Below are 18,919 nucleotides of genomic sequence, written 5' to 3' on the forward strand. Positions count from 1 at the left end.
AGGATCATAGAGTCTAGGAAAATTCAGGAGAGCAAGGTCAGTAGATAGAGGATCATAGAGTCTAGAACAATTCAGGAGAGCAAGGTCAGTAGATAGAGGATCATAGAGTCTGTGAACAGACAGGAGAGCAAAGCCAGTAGAAAGAGGATCATAGAGTCTGAGAAAAGACAGGAAAGCAAGGTCAGTAGATAGAGGATCATAGGTTCTGAAAAAAGGAGAGAAGAGGAACATAGAGTCTCGGAAAAGAGAAGAGTAAGGTCATTAGAGGAGCATTGGTTTTGTTAAAGGACAGGAGAGCAAGGCCAGTAGATAGAGGATCATAGAGTCTAGGACAATTTAGGAGAGCAAGGTCAGTAGATAGAGGATCATAGAGTCTAGAAAAATTCGGGAGAGCAAGGTCAGTAGATAGAGGATCATAGAGTCTGTGAACAGACAGGAGAGCAAAGCCAGTGGAAAGAGGATCATAGAGTCTGAGAAAAGACAGGAAAGCAAGGTCAGTAGTTAGAGGATCATAGATTCTGAAAAAAAGGAGAGAAGAGGAACATAGAGTCTCAGAAAAGAGAAGAGTAAGATCATTAGAGGAGCATTGATTTTGTTAAAGGGCAGGAGAGCAAAATCAGTAGATAGAGGATCATAGAGTCTAGGAAAAGACAGGTTTAATGTCAGTAGCTAGAGGATCATAGTGTCTGAAAAAAGATAGAAGAGTATGGTCAGTAGACAGAGGATCATAGAGACTGAGAAAAGATAGAAGAGTATGGTCAGTGGATAGAGGACCATAGAGTCTTAGAAAAGATAGAAGAGTATGGCCAGTAGATAGAAGAGCATAGAGTTTCATAAAAGAGAGAAGAGGAATGTCAGTAAATGAATGACATTGAGTCTGAGAAAGGAGAGGAGAGTAGGGTCATTAGATTAAGGATCATAGAGTTTGAGAAAGGGGAGAAGAGCAAGATCAGGAAGTTGGAGGATCATAGAGTCTGAGAAAAGAAAAAAGAGGAAAGTCATTATATGAAGTATTATATAGTCTGAGAAAGGAGAGAAGAGCACGAGGATATTTAGAGGATCATAGATCCTTCTCTTTCTTTGCTGCTTCGCAGAACAGGACTGTTTGTCTTTACTGTTTGTTCATTGTGATCATGCTTTAGTGATGATTTCCTTAGTGTGATAAAATTGTGTAAGTAGCAGCGAGAGACCACTTCAGCGCACGCGATTCCCATTATTGCATGTACCGCCGCACAGAGTGATTCAAGCGGTCGGATTACATGGCCTCGTGTAACGCCACGTTACACTCGTGCTGCAACAGGCCATATTTATTTGTTGCACCCGGCTGGGTGCAGGGAGGCTGAAGGATGGAGAGCTTTAGTGCGAAGACCGTAGGCCTCTTTCTGGCTTGCTGCCCACGCTTGCGCTTCACGCCGTGGGTCTGTTTGCAGGATTGAATTGGATCGCAGGCCCATTCCCAGAATCGGCGAGCACTGAGTCAGCTCCCCCTGTGCCAAGAACGCAGTAGAGCATAACATTCCCCATACGCCTGTGTGCCTGGGCTGTAATCTGGCTCATACAGGTTTATTCCTGAGGGGAAAGAGAAGTGAAATAAGGGAACTTCCTCCTGCTAATCTTATAGGAAGTTAACTGTGCCTCCCTAAACGGGCTGAATGTTTCTGCCCCCCTCCGTATGACAGTCATTACAGAAGGCTTGCTTTCCCCCCATTTTTACCAAATTGCATTATACAGGCCTGTGACTCTTTCATCATTCCGTTGCTATGGCGGACAGGCAGACCCCTGATGATGTCTCATATTACCAGGAGTAGGAGGACCGGCTCCCTACGGAAGTGCACACACTGGATGCCTCATTTGCCCAATTGGTTAACAGGGCCCTCGCGGTACTGCTCCAGTCAATTGCCAGAGAGCTGAAGAGGTATGCCCTGATTGTCCCTCCCTATGGCCAACCTAACCCCGTGCCTTGCCCTCCCCGAAAGGACGAGTGATCCCTTCCTCCTCCCAAATGGCCCTATGCAGCTCCCATGGCCCAACAGCCCCAAACTACAGCCACGTACCACAAGTACTCATCGCAGCCCTCCACCAGCGCCCAGGCCCTCTCTCCCCCTCCTCAGATGACTTCTCAGATGATTCACACTCCCCCAGTCAGACTCAGACAACGACACCTTGCATCCCCAGAAACGACAGCATCATACCTCAGACGACCAACAGACGGCCACCCTGACAGGCAAAGGTCTGGACCCAACTTCTGCTCTTACCTTTGATCCAGATGCGATCATTCACCCCAAGTCATCAGATTGGATCCCGCTTTCTGCAGTTGCGGAATGCGCCCAAACACGACTCAGAAATGCCTTATCCAAGGATGTCAGGTACCGCCTCCATTCTGAATGCCCCTGCCCTGATATTCCTGGCATGATAGCCCTGACACCCGAGTTAGACCCATACCTGGTGACCTTAATCAAACGCTCCTCCAAAGTCCCTAAGAAGGGTAGAGATAGATCCTTGAAGTCCTGCCAGGACAAAGTTTTGGACCTTGAAGGGCTCTTGTGCAAAATTTTACACCTGGTAGTAGCCGCAAAGGAGACCAGCTCCATAATTGATACCGAGACCCTAGCAGGCTGGGAACAACATGCATTGTGCATTTTGGGCAATGCGAATTGTGCAATTTCCATGGAGAGGAGGTGGTCGATTTTATTGCACATCAATAACAGGCTAGGAGATCTGGCCATTGCTGAGCCAGGAACCCTGGCCAATGGTCTCCTGTTTGGGGACAAATTTGAAAAAGATCTGAGCAAGTTTGTCTATATATTCACAGCCCTAGACAAGTCCCAAACCTCACTAAACAACATGTTCCAGCAGCCAGGGCCAGCAGAAATCGAGGGCATCTGCCTGGCCGCTGCATCGCACACATCTCCCAGTCAGGCTATACCACCTCAAGAGGGGATATATGTCTCAAGCGAGAGACACCTTCTATCCTGCCAGGGCGCAGGCTGGACATGCCCGTTTAAATCGAGGTACTTCTGGGGCAACTACAACTCTGGCTCCAACCCCCAAGGTAACCTTGATCCCTCCCTCGTCAGTAATGCTGGGGGGGCAGGACCAGACTTTTCCCTGTACAATTGGTCCTTGTTAACCTCAGATCAATGAGTACTGGAGATAGTCACAAGTTTCCACTGAGTTCTTTGGGACTTCCCAACAGACATGCCTACCACAGCCAATCCATTTTCCCCTACTAGATCACTTCTCTATTCAACAATAAAAAGACATAGACCAACTGTTGAGCAAAGATGCAATCTCCCCCTGCCAAGTCAATCTCTCAGGGTTTTGCAGCAATATTTTTGTTGTAAACAAGAAAGGTGGAGGCTCCCACTTAGTAATCAACTTGAAAGAACTCAACAGCTGGATTCTTTATCCCCCCTTCAAAATGGAGGGGATCCATCTCCCAAGAGACATTCTCAAGGAAGGAGGTTGAATGGTTCGTTTGGGCCTAAAGGATGCCTACCTCTCGATCCTGATATTTCCTCCTCACATGAAGTTCCTACAATTCAATCAATGGTTCTTCTCTTCGGACTCTCCTCTGCCCCTTGATATTTCACCAAGGTTATACGTTCGGTGACAGAGAAGCTCTGCTCCAGAAGGGTTTGAATGATCGTCTACTTAGACGACATCCTCCTTATGGCCCAAGAAGTCATTAGAGTAGCATAGAGTCTGAATAAAGATAGAAGAGTAAGGTCAGCAGATAGAGGATTACAGAGTCAGAGAAAAGAGAGAAGAGGCAGGTCAGTAAAGGAATGATTATAGAGTCTGAGAGTGATAGAAGAGTACGGTCAGTAGATATAGGATCATAGAGTCTGAGAAGTGATAGACGAATACTGTCAGTAGATAGAGGATCAGAGAGTCTGAGAAGTGATAGACGAGTACGGACAGTAGATATAGGATCATAGAGTCTGAGAAGTGATAGAAGAGTACGATCAGTAGATAGAGGATCATAGAGTCTGAGAAGTGATAGAAGAGTATGGTCAGTAGATAGAGGATCATAAAGTCTGGGAGAGGAGAGGAAAGTAAGGTCTGTAGATAAAGGATCATAGAGTCTGAGAAGTGATAGAAGAGTACGGCCAGTAGATAGAGGATCATAGAGTCTGAGAAAGGAGAGGAACGTGAGGTCTGTAGATAAATGATCATGGAGTCAGACAAAAGAGAAATGAGTGACGGCAGGATGTAGGAGGGGCATCATATCTGTGTGAAGATAGAAGAACACATTTAAGAAGATGGAGAACAAAATAGACTTTAGAGAAGGTAGACAAGCCTGGCAGGAAGATGGGAGACCTAATCTCAGTGATTGTGACGGCAACCTTTTCCTACCCCTAGAGAAGACAGAGTGGACATCTATTGTTAGAGCAGTATTTGAGGTGAGTTTTAATCCAGACCAGAGCTACATTAGTGGAGCATTTTACAAGATTGAGCCCTTCCCAATACCAGGAGTATACCAGGAGTATTCTGTGCAGTGGAGGCCCAGTAAATGCCAGGCTGCAATGGTGAAGATGTTAGATATACACAAGTAATCAACTCTCATCACTTACCTGCTGATTCCACCAGAGGCAGCGTCTTCAGAGTGCAGCTCTCCAGCAAGTTCTGTAGGTCCCGATATTTGCAGTTAGAAGAGATAAATTTCACGTCTTGCACCATGATGTCCTCCACGAAAATGTTGTATTTACTACAAGACATGCAATAGTAAATCTCACTAAACAACACAAGGAAGTGTGAATGTGCTGGCCTTAACCACGTTAATGTTAGTCCTCTTGAGGCTGGCACGGGTCCCCAGATACATCCCCAGGCTCAGCTCAGATCTTAGCTTGAGTGTGACCTGCATCCAGTTTCAGGTGGAGTCCACTATGGGCTCTGCCCTTTGGTTTCTATCACCGTGGTGCTTTTTGTGCAGGTGTATACTGAACTTTCAGACACTGTAGACCATCCAAAATGTCCATGTAGAAGGACATTGGTGGCATGGAGCTGAGACTGACTCTATTCTACCTTTCAGATGCACACCAGGAATCTCTGTGTCCTTCTTCTATCTTTACATTTCCTACACGTTGGGTTCATCTGAGCTCCGCCCTTAACCATGACCTTTTTAATACATTATCTTAACTTTAATACAGCCCTCACAACAAAAACGCCAAGGTCATTCTCTGCATTTACTCTCACCTGGGTGCCTTTGTCAAAAGATTTTAGAGCTGTATGATTGGAATTAAATGTTTTAATTCTGGTAAAACCAGGGTTCTGTTACTAGGTGGCCCCATTTGTCTGGTTTTCTGGACTCAGTCACCAGACTCCACCTCCATCAATGGCCCAGCAAGTTTGAAATCTTTGCTTTAAATACCATCACCAGCTTTTTCTGGCGCCTCAGAGTTGTTAGTTTTCACCATCTTATTTCTTTGCATTACAAATGTTGGTGAAAACCCTTCCCTGGTTTCCAATAAATACACAGAGTGATGATTAAAAATAAACTTTTCCTAATATCTGCATTTATGGCAATTCTTTATATTTAGGTGTCTCTGGAAATGCTGCTACCAAATTAATATTGGGCATCTCCTATTGCAGCCCCTCAAAATCTATTTTATTTACTGAAATAGCACTTTCTTCATTTGAACAAACATTTTAGTGTAAAGCATTGGCAGTGCCTTTCAGACATGGCCTTTTAGGCTTATTTCAGGAGCAGGCTTTAGTTCCACCAATCAGTGGGATGCAAATGTGCATTCAATCCAGGGATTGCTTCCTGCTCCAAACATCTGGTGTGGAGTCTACTTTTGCCACCTACTTCCACATCCTTATAAGATTCTGCCCTGACATTTGAGACTTACATTAAGTTACAAGTTGTTTCATAAAGGGATAAAAACTATTGGGTTCTTTCCAAGGGAGAAACGTGTTGAAGAATGGCTTGGTTGTAGCTACTGTGTCATTTGGGGTGACAGTAGGTTTTATAAAGTGTACATTTACACCACTGCCTAAGCATCCATTTCTGCAGGCACTCACTGGTCCCCACTGGCCACATGCCACTTTCAAGCCAATCGTCACAACTCAGACTTTGTAGAAAAGTGAAGACCTGCCTATCTGACGGCACACCCGGGCACCTCCATTGGGTGACTCCTATTTCTACCAATGAAAGCCAAGAGGCAGTGACCTTTCAATTAAAGGCAACCTATCTTGTTGTTTGAAAAGGTCACTTCCCCTTCCAATATCAGTTTCTGAAAATGCCCCTGTCTCATTTACACAACTCATCACCTTCAAGGTCACCATCAACCATCACAAAGACCAACACATCTACAAATCTGCCTCACAGTCTTCAATCTCCCAGTGGGCCCCACTACAAAAACAGATGAAGGAAGTATTCACAGAATATGCCACCTCTCCAGACCCCACTTCACACACGCAGCCTCCACTACACTCACTGATCTCCGGATTGGCCAACATTTTAGACCTGGCAGTAGCCGCAAAGGAGACCGGATCCATGATTGATACAGAAACCCTAGCAGGCTGGGCACAACACGCATTGTCCAGTTTGGGCAATGCGAATTGCGCAATCTCAATGGAGAGGAGGCGGTCGATTTTATTGCGCATCAGTCCCAAGCTAGGAGATCTGGCCTTTGCTGAGCTGGGAACCCTGGCCAATGGTCTCCTGTTTGGGGACAAATTTGTAAAAGATCTGGGCAAGTTTGTCTATACATTCAAGGCCCTAGACAAGGCCAAAACCTCTTTAAACAACATGATTGGCCACTATTTCTAGTCTTGTTATAGTAAATGTCTTCTATCTAGGAGAACCCCTTCTCTGGTTTTCATAACCATGTATGTCATGGTGAGAAAGTAATAATGCACCTGTTTTCCTTCTTGGTACCTGAACTCCTGGGGGGGGGGGAATATGCAAGGGAATTGGCCTTAGAGTAGGCTTCTGCATTATACAGAAACCAAGTGGGGTGGGACAAAGACTCTCGTTTTAATGATGAGTGCCACGTTCAGGCTCAAAATCTCTTCAGTTAGAAGCTAAGGGTGATATAAAAGCTACTCTAGATCAATTACAATATCAAGGTACAAAAGTGACTTATCACTCCACCCCAATCACTCCTCTTTTCCCAGTTGAAACCGGCAGTTCCTATGGAATAGTTCTAGATGATAGAGCTTTAAATGTACATACACATGCTGTCCAAAACACTCATGCAAAAAGAACAGATGATGGAGAAAATGCTGAACAATGTCAAACATTCACCTCCAGTGAGAGACCTGGGCCTGATTCCATTGTTTGTTTTTGCTCACCACAATATTCCAGTTTGAACCCAGCCATATGCAAATCTCTGCTCCCCTAGGGCACAGTTCAGCCAGAACTAACAGGCCAGGTCCTCCCCAGACCAGAAACAAGCATCCCGGGACCAGGTTCAAGGTATCACCCCTCATCAGGATGCTTGCTTCTGGTCCAATGGGGCAGGGTCAAGACCGATTTGCATATGATTTGCATAAGGCTGGGACCAAGCTATATATAACAAACTATCGCTGGAATCACCAGTGTCATCACCTCCCTCGCTGGCCCTGGTAAGACGTCCTTAGTGCTAGAGGGTCTAGAAAATACCTTACCGGACAGTTTTCTTCTAAGAAATCCTGATAATGTATCAGTCGGGCTGCCTCCCTGGGACTGGCAGATCCCCACGCCATCTCTTTCATCATTTGTGCATCAACCCTGCACAGAAGGACCAACCACGGCCAGTAAAAGGAGGCATCCATCATTCATTTTGACTCACACTAGATGCTGACTTCTTAATAAAGCAATCTGTACTGACCGACTGGTACTCTCTACTGACCTACTAGTACTCTCTACTGACCGACTGGTACTCTCTGCTGAACTACTGATACTCTCCACTGACCTACTGGCACTCTTTACTGACCTACTGGTACTCTTCACTGACCTACTGGTACTGTCTAATGACCTACTGGCACTCTCAAATGACCTATTGATACTCTCCAGTGACCTACTGGCACTCGCTACTGACCTACTGGTACTCTCAGCTGACCTACTGGTATTTTCCGCTGACCTACTGGTACACTCTACTGACCTACTGGTACTCTCCACCTACTGGTACTCTCTGCTGACCTACTGGTACACTCCACTGCCCTACTTGTACTCTCTACTGACCTACTGGCACTCTCTGCTGACCTACTGGTACTCTCTGCTGACCTACTGGTATTCGCTACTGACCTACTGGCAATCTCTACTAACCTACTGGTACTCTCGCTGAACTACTGGTACTCTCTACTGACCTAGTGGTATTCTCCACCTACTGGTACTCGCTCCTGACCGACTGACACTCTCTACTGACCTACTGGTACTTTCCGCTGACCTACTGGTACTCTCTGCTGACCTACTGGTACTCTCTACTGACCTACTGGTAGTCTCTAATGACCTACTGGTACTCCCCACAGACCTACTGGTACTCTCCACCTACTGGCACTCTCTACTGCCCTACTGGTACTCTCTACTGACCTACTGGTACTCTCCACTGACCTACTGAAACTCTCTACTGACCTACTGGTACTCTCCACCTACTGGTACTTGCTATTGACCTACTGGCACTCTCTACTGACCTACTGGTACTCTCCACTGACCTACTGGTACTCTCTACTGACCTACTGGCACTCTCTACTGACCTACCGGTACTTTCCACTGACCTACTGGTACTCTCACTGAACTACTGGTACTCTCTACTGACCTACTGGTGCTCTCCACCTACTGGTAGTCACTACTGACCTACTGGCACTCTCTATGACCTACTGGTACTCTCCGCTGACCTACTGGTATTCTCTACTGACCTACTGGTACTCTCTACTGACTTACTGGAACTGTCTACTGACCTAGTGGTACTCTCTACCGATCTACATGTACTCTCCGTTGACCTACTGGTACTCTCTACTGACCTACTGGCACTCTCTGCTGACTTACTGGTACTCAATACTGTCCTAGTGGTACTCTCTACCGACCTACATGTACTTTCCACTGACCTACTGATACTCTCCACTGACCTACTAGTACTCTCTGCTGACCTACTGGTACTCTCTGCTGACCTACTGGCACTTTCTACTGATCTACTGGTACTCTCTACTGACCTACTGCCACTCTGCACTGACCTACTGGAACTCTCCACTGACCTACTGGTATTCTCTACTGACCTACAGGTAGTCTCTACTGACCTACTGGTACTCTCCACTGACCTACTGATACTCTCCACTGACCTACTGGTACTCTCTGCTGACCTACTGGTATTCTCTGCTGACCTACTGGCACTTTCTACTGATCTACTGGCACTCTCTACTGACCTACTGGTACTCTCCACTGACCCACTGACCTGCTGCCACACTCTACTGACCTACTGGCACTCTCTACTGACTTACTGCTACTGTCTACTGACCTAGTGGCACTCTTTACTGACCTACTTGTACTCTCCGCTGACCTACTGGTACTCACCACTGACCTACTAGTATTCTCAACTGACCTACTGCTACTCTCTGCTGACCTACTGGCACTCTTCAGTGACCTACTGGTACTCTCCAATGACTTACTGGTACTCTCCGCTGAACTACTGGTACTCTCTACTAACCTACTGGTACTCTCCACCTACAGGTACTCGCTACCGACCTACTGGCACTCTCTACTGATCTACTGGTACTCTCTACTGACCTACTGGTACTCTCCACTGACCTACTGGTACTCTCTACTGACCTACTGGTACTCCCCACCTACTGGTACTCACTACTGACCTACTGGCACTCTCTACTGACCTATTGGTACTCTCCACTGACCTACTGGTAGTCTCTATTGACCTACTGGTACTCTCCACAGACCTACTGGTAATCTCCACTGACCTACTGGTACTCTCCACCTACTGGCACTCTCTACTGCCCTACTGATACTCTCTACTGACCTACTGGTACTCTCCACTGAGCTACTGAAACTCTCTACTGACCTACTGGTACTCTCCACCTGCTGGTACTTGCTATTGACCTACTGGCACTTTCTACTGACCTACTGGTACTCTCTACTGACCTACTGGTACTCTCCACTGACCTACTAGTACTCTCTACTGACCTACTGGCACTCTCTACTGACCTACTGGTACTCTCCACTGACCTACTGGTACTCTCACTGAACTACTGGTGCTCTCTACTGACCTATTGGTACTCTCCACTGACCTACTGGTACTCTCACTGAACTACTGGTACTCTCTACTGACTTACTGGTACTGTCTACTGGCCTAGTGATACTCTCTACTGACCTACATGTACTCTCTGTTGACCTACTGTTACTCTCTACTGACCTACTGCCACTCTCCACTGACTTACTGGTACTCACTACTGACCTAGTGGTACTCTCTACCGACCCACATGTACTCTCCACTGACCTACTGGTACTCTCTACTGACCTACTGGCACTCTGCACTGACCTACTCGAACTCTCCACTGACCTACTGGTATTCTCTACTGACCTACAGGTAGTCTCTACTGACCTACTGGTACTCTCCACTGACCTACTGATTCTCTCCACTGCCCTACTGATACTCTCTACTGACCTACTGGTACTCTCCACTGACCTACTGAAACTCTGTACTGACCTACTGGTACTCTCCACCTGCTGGTACTTGCTATTGACCTACTGGCACTCTCTACTGACCTACTGGTACTCTCCACTGACCTACTAGTACTCTCTACTGACCTACTGGCACTCTCTACTGACCTACTGGTACTCTCCACTGAACTACTGGTACTCTCACTGAACTACTGGTACTCTCTACTGACCTACTGGTACTCTCCATTGACCTACTGGTACTCTCACTGAACTACTGGTACTCTACTGACTTACTGGTACTGTCTACTGGCCTAGTGGTACTCTCTACCGACCTACATGTACTCTCTGTTGACCTACTGGAACTCTCTACTGACCTACTGGCACTCTCCACTGACTTACTGGTACTCACTACTGACCTAGTGGTACTCTCTACCGACCTACATGTACTCTCCACTGACCTACTGGTACTCTCTACTGACCTACTGGCACTCTGCAATGACCTTCTCGAACTCTCCACTGACCTACTGGTATTCTCTACTGACCTACAGGTAGTCTCTACTGACCTACTGGTACTCTCCACTGGCCTAACGATACTCTCCACTGACCTACTGGTACTCTCTGCTTACCTACTAGTACTCTCTGCTGACCTACTGGCACTTTCTACTGATCTACTGGCACTCTCTACTGACCTACTGGTACTCTCCACTGACCCACGGACCTGCTGGCACACTCTACTGACCTACTGGTACTCTCTACTGACTTACTGGTACTCTCTACTGACCTAGTGGCACTCTCTACTGACCTACTGGTACTCTCCGCTGACCTACTGGTACTCTCCACTGACCTACTAGTACTCTCAACTGACCTACTGGTACTCTCTGCTGACCTACTGGCACTCTTCAGTGACCTACTGGTACTCTCCACTGACCTACTGGTACTCTCTGCTGACCTACTGGCACTCTCTACTGACTTACTGGTACTCTCTACTGACCTAGGGGCACTCTCTACTGACCTACTGGTACTCACCGCTGACCTACTGGTACTCACCACTGACCTACTAGTACTCTCAACTGACCTACTGGTACTCTCTGCTGACCTACTGGCACTCTTCAGTGACCTACTGGTACTCTCCACTGACCTACTGGTACTCTACGCTGAACTACTGGTACTCTCTACTGACCTACTGGTACTCTCCACCTACTGGTACTCACTACCGACCTACTGGCACTCTCTACTGACCTACTGGTACTCTCTACTGACCTACTGGTACTCTCCACTGACCTACTGGTACTCTCTACTGACCTACTGGTACTCCCCACCTACTGGTACTCACTACTGACCTACTGGCACTCTCTACTGACCTATTGGTACTCTCCACTGACCTACTGGTACTCTCCACTGACCTACTGGTACTCTCTACTGACCTACTTCTACTAGCCACTGACCTACTGGTACTCTCGCTGAACTACCGGTACTCTTTACTAACCTATTGGTACTCTCCACCGACTAGTATTCGCTACTGACCTTCTGGTACTCTCTATTGACCTAGTGGCACTCTTTACTGTGCTACTGGTACTCTCCGCTGACCTACTGGTACTCACCACTGACCTACTGGTGCTCTGCTGACCTACTGGTACTCACCACTGATCTACTGGTACTCTCAACTGACCTACTGGTACTCCCTGCTGACCTACTGGCACTCTTCACTGACCTACTGGTACTCTCCACTGACCTACTGGTACTCTCGGCTGAACTACTGGTACTCTATACTGACCTACTGGTACTCTCCACATACTGGTACTCGCTACTGACCTACTGGTGCTCTCTACTGACCTACTGGTACTCTCAACTGACCTACTGGTACTCTCCACTGGCCTACTGGTACTCTCTACAGACCTACTGGTACTCTCCACCTACTGGTACTCTCTACTGACCTACTGGTACTCTCCACTGACCTACTGGTACTCACTACTGACCTATTGGCACTCTCTACTGACCTACTGGTACTCTCGCTGAACTACCGGTACTCTCTACTGACCTACTAGTACTCTCCACCTACTAGTATTCGCTACTGACCTACTGGTACTCTCTAATGACCTACTGGTATTCTCCACTGAACTAATGGTACTCTCCACTGACCTACTGGCACTCTCCACTGACCTACTGGAACTCTCTACTGACCTACTGGTAGTCTCCACTGACCTACTGGTACTCTCTGCTGACCTACTGGTAGTCTCTACTGACCTACAGGTACTCTCTACGGACCTACTGGTATTCTCCACTGACCTACTGGTACTCTCTACTGACGTACTGGTAATCTTCACGGACCCACTGGTACTGTCTAATGAGCTACTGGCACTTTCAACTGACCTACTGGTACTCTCCACTGACCTACTGGTACTCACCACTGACCTACTAGTACTCTCAACTGACCTACTGCTACTCTCTGCTGACCTACTGGCACTCTCCATTGACCTACTGGTACTCTCACTGAACTACTGGTACTCTACTGACTTACTGGTACTGTCTACTGGCCTAGTGGTACTCTCTACCGACCTACATGTACTCTCTGTTGACCTACTGGTACTCTCTACTGACCTACTGGCACTCTCCACTGACTTACTGGTACTCACTACTGACCTAGTGGTACTCTCTACCGACCTACATGTACTCTCCACTGACCTACTGGTACTCTCTACTGACCTACTGGCACTCTGCAATGACCTTCTCGAACTCTCCACTGACCTACTGGTATTCTCTACTGACCTACTGGTACTCTCCACTGGCCTACTGATACTCTCCACTGACCTACTGGTACTCTCTGCTTACCTACTGGTACTCTCTGCTGACCTACTGGCACTTTCTACTGATCTACTGGCACTCTCTACTGACCTACTGGTACTCTCCACTGACCCACGGACCTGCTGGCACACTCTACTGACCTACTGGTACTCTCTACTGACTTACTGGTACTCTCTACTGACCTAGTGGCACTCTCTACTGACCTACTGGTACGCTCCGATGACCTACTGGTACTCTCCACTGACCTACTAGTACTCTCAACTGACCTACTGGTACTCTCTGCTGACCTACTGGCACTCTTCAGTGACCTACTGGTACTCTCCACTGACCTACTGGTACTCTCTGCTGACCTACTGGCACTCTCTACTGACTTACTGGTACTCTCTACTGACCTAGGGGCACTCTCTACTGACCTACTGGTACTCACCGCTGACCTACTGGTACTCACCACTGACCTACTAGTACTCTCAACTGACCTACTGGTACTCTCTGCTGACCTACTGGCACTCTTCAGTGACCTACTGGTACTCTCCACTGACCTACTGGTACTCTACGCTGAACTACTGGTACTCTCTACTGACCTACTGGTACTCTCCACCTACTGGTACTCACTACCGACCTACTGGCACTCTCTACTGACCTACTGGTACTCTCTACTGACCTACTGGTACTCTCCACTGACCTACTGGTACTCTCTACTGACCTACTGGTACTCCCCACCTACTGGTACTCACTACTGACCTACTGGCACTCTCTACTGACCTATTGGTACTCTCCACTGACCTACTGGTACTCTCCACTGACCTACTGGTACTCTCTACTGACCTACTTCTACTAGCCACTGACCTACTGGTACTCTCGCTGAACTACCGGTACTCTTTACTAACCTACTGGTACTCTCCACCGACTAGTATTCGCTACTGACCTTCTGGTACTCTCTATTGACCTAGTGGCACTCTTTACTGTGCTACTGGTACTCTCCGCTGACCTACTGGTACTCACCACTGACCTACTGGTGCTCTGCTGACCTACTGGTACTCACCACTGATCTACTGGTACTCTCAACTGACCTACTGGTACTCCCTGCTGACCTACTGGCACTCTTCACTGACCTACTGGTACTCTCCACTGACCTACTGGTACTCTCGGCTGAACTACTGGTACTCTATACTGACCTACTGGTACTCTCCACCTACTGGTACTCGCTACTGACCTACTGGTGCTCTCTACTGACCTACTGGTACTCTCAACTGACCTACTGGTACTCTCCACTGGCCTACTGGTACTCTCTACAGACCTACTGGTACTCTCCACCTACTGGTACTCTCTACTGACCTACTGGTACTCTCCACTGACCTACTGGTACTCACTACTGACCTATTGGCACTCTCTACTGACCTACTGGTACTCTCGCTGAACTACCGGTACTCTCTACTGACCTACTGGTACTCTCCACCTACTAGTATTCGCTACTGACCTACTGGTACTCTCTAATGACCTACTGGTATTCTCCACTGAACTAATGGTACTCTCCACTGACCTACTGGCACTCTCCACTGACCTACTGGAACTCTCTACTGACCTACTGGTAGTCTCCACTGACCTACTGGTACTCTCTGCTGACCTACTGGTAGTCTCTACTGACCTACAGGTACTCTCTACGGACCTACTGGTATTCTCCACTGACCTACTGGTACTCTCTACTGACGTACTGGTAATCTTCACGGACCCACTGGTACTGTCTAATGAGCTACTGGCACTTTCAACTGACCTACTGGTACTCTCCACTGACCTACTGGTACTCACCACTGACCTACTAGTACTCTCAACTGACCTACTGCTACTCTCTGCTGACCTACTGGCACTCTTCAGTGACCTACTGGTACTCTCCAATGATTTACTGGTACTCTCCGCTGAACTACTGGTACTCTCTACTAACCTACTGGTACTCTCCACCTACAGGTACTCGCTACCGACCTACTGGCACTCTCTACTGATCTACTGGTACTCTCTACTGACCTACTGGTACTCTCCACTGACCTACTGGTACTCTCTACTGACCTACTGGTACTCCCCACCTACTGGTACTCACTACTGACCTACTGGCACTCTCTTCTGACCTATTGGTACTCTCCACTGACCTACTGGTAGTCTCTACTGACCTACTGGTACTCTCCACAGACCTACTGGTAATCTCCACTGACCTACTGGTACTCTCCACCTACTGGCACTCTCTACTGCCCTACTGATACTCTCTACTGACCTACTGGTACTCTCCACTGAGCTACTGAAACTCTCTACTGACCTACTGGTACTCTCCACCTGCTGGTACTTGCTATTGACCTACTGGCACTTTCTACTGACCTACTGGTACTCTCTACTGACCTACTGGTACTCTCCACTGACCTACTAGTACTCTCTACTGACCTACTGGCACTCTCTACTGACCTACTGGTACTCTCCACTGACCTACTGGTACTCTCACTGAACTACTGGTGCTCTCTACTGACCTACTGGTACTCTCCACTGACCTACTGGTACTCTCCACTGAGCTACTGAAACTCTCTACTGACCTACTGGTACTCTCCACCTGCTGGTACTTGCTATTGACCTACTGGCACTTTCTACTGACCTACTGGTACTCTCTACTGACCTACTGGTACTCACTACTGACCTATTGGCACTCTCTACTGACCTACTGGTACTCTCGCTGAACTACCGGTACTCTCTACTGACCTACTGGTACTCTCCACTGACCTACTGGTACTCACCACTGACCTACTAGTACTCTCAACTGGCCTACTGCTACTCTCTGCTGACCTACTGGCACTCTTCAGTGACCTACTGGTACTCTCCAATGATTTACTGGTACTCTCCGCTGAACTACTGGTACTCTCTACTAACCTACTGGTACTCTCCACCTACAGGTACTCGCTACCGACCTACTGGCACTCTCTACTGATCTACTGGTACTCTCTACTGACCTACTGGTACTCTCCACTGACCTACTGGTACTCTCTACTGACCTACTGGTACTCCCCACCTACTGGTACTCACTACTGACCTACTGGCACTCTCTACTGACCTATTGGTACTCTCCACTGACCTACTGGTAGTCTCTACTGACCTACTGGTACTCTCCACAGACCTACTGGTAATCTCCACTGACCTACTGGTACTCTCCACCTACTGGCACTCTCTACTGCCCTACTGATACTCTCTACTGACCTACTGGTACTCTCCACTGAGCTACTGAAACTCTCTACTGACCTACTGGTACTCTCCACCTGCTGGTACTTGCTATTGACCTACTGGCACTTTCTACTGACCTACTGGTACTCTCTACTGACCTACTGGTACTCTCCACTGACCTACTAGTACTCTCTACTGACCTACTGGCACTCTCTACTGACCTACTGGTACTCTCCACTGACCTACTGGTACTCTCCACTGACCTACTGGTACTCACCACTGACCTACTAGTACTCTCAACTGGCCTACTGCTACTCTCTGCTGACCTACTGGCACTCTTCAGTGACCTACTGGTACTCTCCAATGATTTACTGGTACTCTCCGCTGAACTACTGGTACTCTCTACTAACCTACTGGTACTCTCCACCTACAGGTACTCGCTACCGACCTACTGGCACTCTCTACTGATCTACTGGTACTCTCTACTGACCTACTGGTACTCTCCACTGACCTACTGGTACTCTCTACTGACCTACTGGTACTCCCCACCTACTGGTACTCACTACTGACCTACTGGCACTCTCTACTGACCTATTGGTACTCTCCACTGACCTACTGGTAGTCTCTACTGACCTACTGGTACTCTCCACAGACCTACTGGTAATCTCCACTGACCTACTGGTACTCTCCACCTACTGGCACTCTCTACTGCCCTACTGATACTCTCTACTGACCTACTGGTACTCTCCACTGAGCTACTGAAACTCTCTACTGACCTACTGGTACTCTCCACCTGCTGGTACTTGCTATTGACCTACTGGCACTTTCTACTGACCTACTGGTACTCTCTACTGACCTACTGGTACTCTCCACTGACCTACTAGTACTCTCTACTGACCTACTGGCACTCTCTACTGACCTACTGGTACTCTCCACTGATCTACTGGTACTCTCACTGAACTACTGGTGCTCTCTACTGACCTACTGGTACTCTCCACTGACCTACTGGTACTCTCACTGAACTACTGGTACTCTCTACTGACTTACTGGTACTGTCTACTGGCCTAGTGGTACTCTCTACTGACCTACATGTACTCTCTGTTGACCTACTGTTACTTTCTACTGACCTACTGCCACTCTCCACTGACTTACTGGTACTCACTACTGACCTAGTGGTACTCTCTACCGACCCACATGTACTCTCCACTGACCTACTGGTACTCTCTACTGACCTACTGGCACTCTGCACTGACCTACTCGAACTCTCCACTGACCTACTGGTATTCTCTACTGACCTACAGGTAGTCTCTACTGACCTACTGGTACTCTCCACTGACCTACTGATACTCTCCACTGCCCTACTGATACTCTCTACTGACCTACTGGTACTCTCCACTGACCTACTGAAACTCTGTACTGACCTACTGGTACTCTCCACCTGCTGGTACTTGCTATTGACCTACTGGCACTCTCTACTGACCTACTGGTACTCTCTACTGACCTACTGGTACTCTCCACTGACCTACTAGTACTCTCTACTGACCTACTGGCACTCTCTACTGACCTACTGGTACTCTCCACTGACCTACTGGTACTCTCACTGAACTACTGGTACTCTCTACTGACCTACTGGTACTCTCCATTGACCTACTGGTACTCTCACTGAACTACTGGTACTCTACTGACTTACTGGTACTGTCTACTGGCCTAGTGGTACTCTCTACCGACCTACATGTACTCTCTGTTGACCTACTGGAACTCTCTACTGACCTACTGGCACTCTCCACTGACTTACTGGTACTCACTACTGACCTAGTGGTACTCTCTACCGACCTACATGTACTCTCCACTGACCTACTGGTACTCTCTACTGACCTACTGGCACTCTGCACTGACCTTCTCGAACTCTCCACTGACCTACTGGTATTCTCTACTGACCTACAGGTAGTCTCTACTGACCTACTGGTACTCTCCACTGGCCTACTGATACTCTCCACTGACCTACTGGTACTCTCTGCTTACCTACTGGTACTCTCTGCTGACCTACTGGCACTTTCTACTGATCTACTGGCACTCTCTACTGACCTACTGGTACTCTCCACTGACCCACGGACCTGCTGGCACACTCTACTGACCTACTGGTACTCTCTACTGACTTACTGGTACTCTCTACTGACCTAGTGGCACTCTCTACTGACCTACTGGTACTCTCCGCTGACCTACTGGTACTCTCCACTGACCTACTAGTACTCTCAACTGACCTACTGGTACTCTCTGCTGACCTACTGGCACTCTTCAGTGACCTACTGGTACTCTCCACTGACCTAC

At 47.9% G+C, this 18,919-nt stretch overlaps 1 protein-coding gene across 1 annotated transcript in view; it reads right to left on the reverse strand.

Annotated features, from left to right (window-relative positions):
- Window positions 1-18,919, reverse strand: part of CLCN1 (chloride voltage-gated channel 1) — a 609,758-nt gene that overhangs the window by 298,326 nt on the left and 292,513 nt on the right. Inside the window, exon 16 of the mRNA XM_069242656.1 lies at window positions 4,578-4,711. Coding sequence (XP_069098757.1) covers window positions 4,578-4,711 — 134 coding nt within the window. The remainder of the gene's footprint in view (window positions 1-4,577; window positions 4,712-18,919) is intronic.

This window comes from Pleurodeles waltl, chromosome 7 (genome assembly GCF_031143425.1).
Source record: "Pleurodeles waltl isolate 20211129_DDA chromosome 7, aPleWal1.hap1.20221129, whole genome shotgun sequence".
Taxonomy (NCBI): domain Eukaryota; kingdom Metazoa; phylum Chordata; class Amphibia; order Caudata; family Salamandridae; genus Pleurodeles; species Pleurodeles waltl.